The sequence below is a fragment of the Mus pahari genome, unplaced genomic scaffold, assembly GCF_900095145.1.
Source record: "Mus pahari unplaced genomic scaffold, PAHARI_EIJ_v1.1 scaffold_13762_1, whole genome shotgun sequence".
Lineage (NCBI taxonomy): Eukaryota > Metazoa > Chordata > Mammalia > Rodentia > Muridae > Mus > Mus pahari.
In genome coordinates this window covers 1-1,501 of record NW_018391848.1, presented here as the reverse complement: position 1 = coordinate 1,501, position 1,501 = coordinate 1, and the positions used below count along the sequence as shown (strand labels likewise).

The window sequence follows — 1,501 nt, the reverse complement described above, 5'->3', positions numbered from 1 at the left end:
TAATAGGTTCTTACCATCTAGTTATGGTGGGTAATCGAGAGCAATGGCCATAGCCTATGTTGTGTTGAGGGCCTCTGGGGCCTCCCTGACCAGTAACTTACAGGCAAGTAAACTGTGCCTATTTTCATTTAATAACCCACAACTTTAGGGACAATGTTGCCCACCCTTGCAGCTGCTTCTGTTCCAATGAGAATTGTTTTTAGAAAAAGAGTGTTTTTGATGTGTGTGACTTAGAGATTGCTCTTTGTAACTGACGATGGGCATGAGGGTCTGAGAACATCCTACCAGAAAATAGCGAGCCGTCATTGCTCACCAGACTTTCAGCCTCTGCCCTTGTTCCCTTCTTCCTGTGTGAGTTTCTGAGAGCTGTTCCCCAACCCACATCCCTCACAGGAGACAAGATACTCATGTCCTCCCTGATCCAAGAAGAACCCACTTGTTACTTGAGTATAGAGTCAGAGCCTGGACCCTGGAAGCTCTAACAAACCGGGCCTGGCCATCTGTCCTCGATAGGACAATTAAAGGGAGAAGTNACAGTTACAAGCAAAGGGATGAGGGTTTGGTCAACAAGGTCAAATTGGGAAGAGGAACAAGGAGGTCCCAGTGCCCCTGTGCTAAGTCTAGATTTGGGGTTTTGACTTAAATAGGAGACATAGCTGAGCAGGCCCAGTTGGCCCCTGTGTAGCCCCGCGCACCAGGGAGCCACAGCACTGTCTTGTCTCTCCTACAAGGAGTTGTCAGAACCGTGTGAACTCACTCTCTCTCCGAGAGAACAGATCTTTCTCTGGCTGGCTCCAGGCTCCAACTTCGTCCTTCTCCCAGCATTCCTTGGGCGATTCCAGTTCCTTGGAGTCCATTGCTTCAGTCGTCGGATGGGCAAAGAGAGCAGCAGAGACAACTTCCCTCCTGCAAGGAAGTTCCATGCTGACTTCCTCTCTCTCTTCCAGCCCCCTACACCCCCACCACACTTCCAAGCGCCAGCNCCACCGCCACCGCTGCGACTTCTGCACGCACCCAAAATGGCCTAACAAAAGGCGAGAGTGCTAACACTGGTCGCCTGGATCTGCAAACCACACTTGGGCTGGCAGTGGCTGCTGTTGTGTTCCTGGCCGGGGTTTGGGGATTGACAGTGTTCCTCCGGTGGAAGNGAAGGCACGGTAAGTGGGTGGAGACGGCACCCTCAATCACACTTCCTGGGTGTTTCCACCGAACAATCGACGCTAGAGTCCTTGAAGGTGATTGTTTACGGTGCAGATCCTAGGGCTCAGGGCATGGCTCAGTCAGTAAGATGCTTGCCACGCAAGTATGAGGACCAGAGTTCTGTCACCATAATGCATGGGGCCCCAGTGCTGAGGAGGTACAGTCAGGATGATCCCTGGGGCTTGCTGGCCAGCCACACAAGCCTAATCAGTGAGCCTCAGGTCCCAGTGAGAGACCCTGTCTTTAAAAAAATTAAATAAAATAGTGATGATGATGATGATGATGATGATGATGATGATGA

At 51.1% G+C, this 1,501-nt stretch overlaps 1 protein-coding gene across 1 annotated transcript in view; it reads left to right on the top strand.

Moving 5' to 3' along the window:
• LOC110314715 (paired immunoglobulin-like type 2 receptor alpha) overlaps window positions 1-1,157 on the top strand; it is a gene marked incomplete at its 3' end in the record, with an annotated part of 4,320 nt that extends 3,163 nt beyond the window's left edge. The window contains exon 2 of the mRNA XM_021188953.1: window positions 948-1,157. Within this exon, the coding sequence (XP_021044612.1) occupies window positions 948-1,157 (210 nt within the window). The remainder of the gene's footprint in view (window positions 1-947) is intronic.
• Window positions 1,158-1,501: the final 344 nt, after the last annotated feature.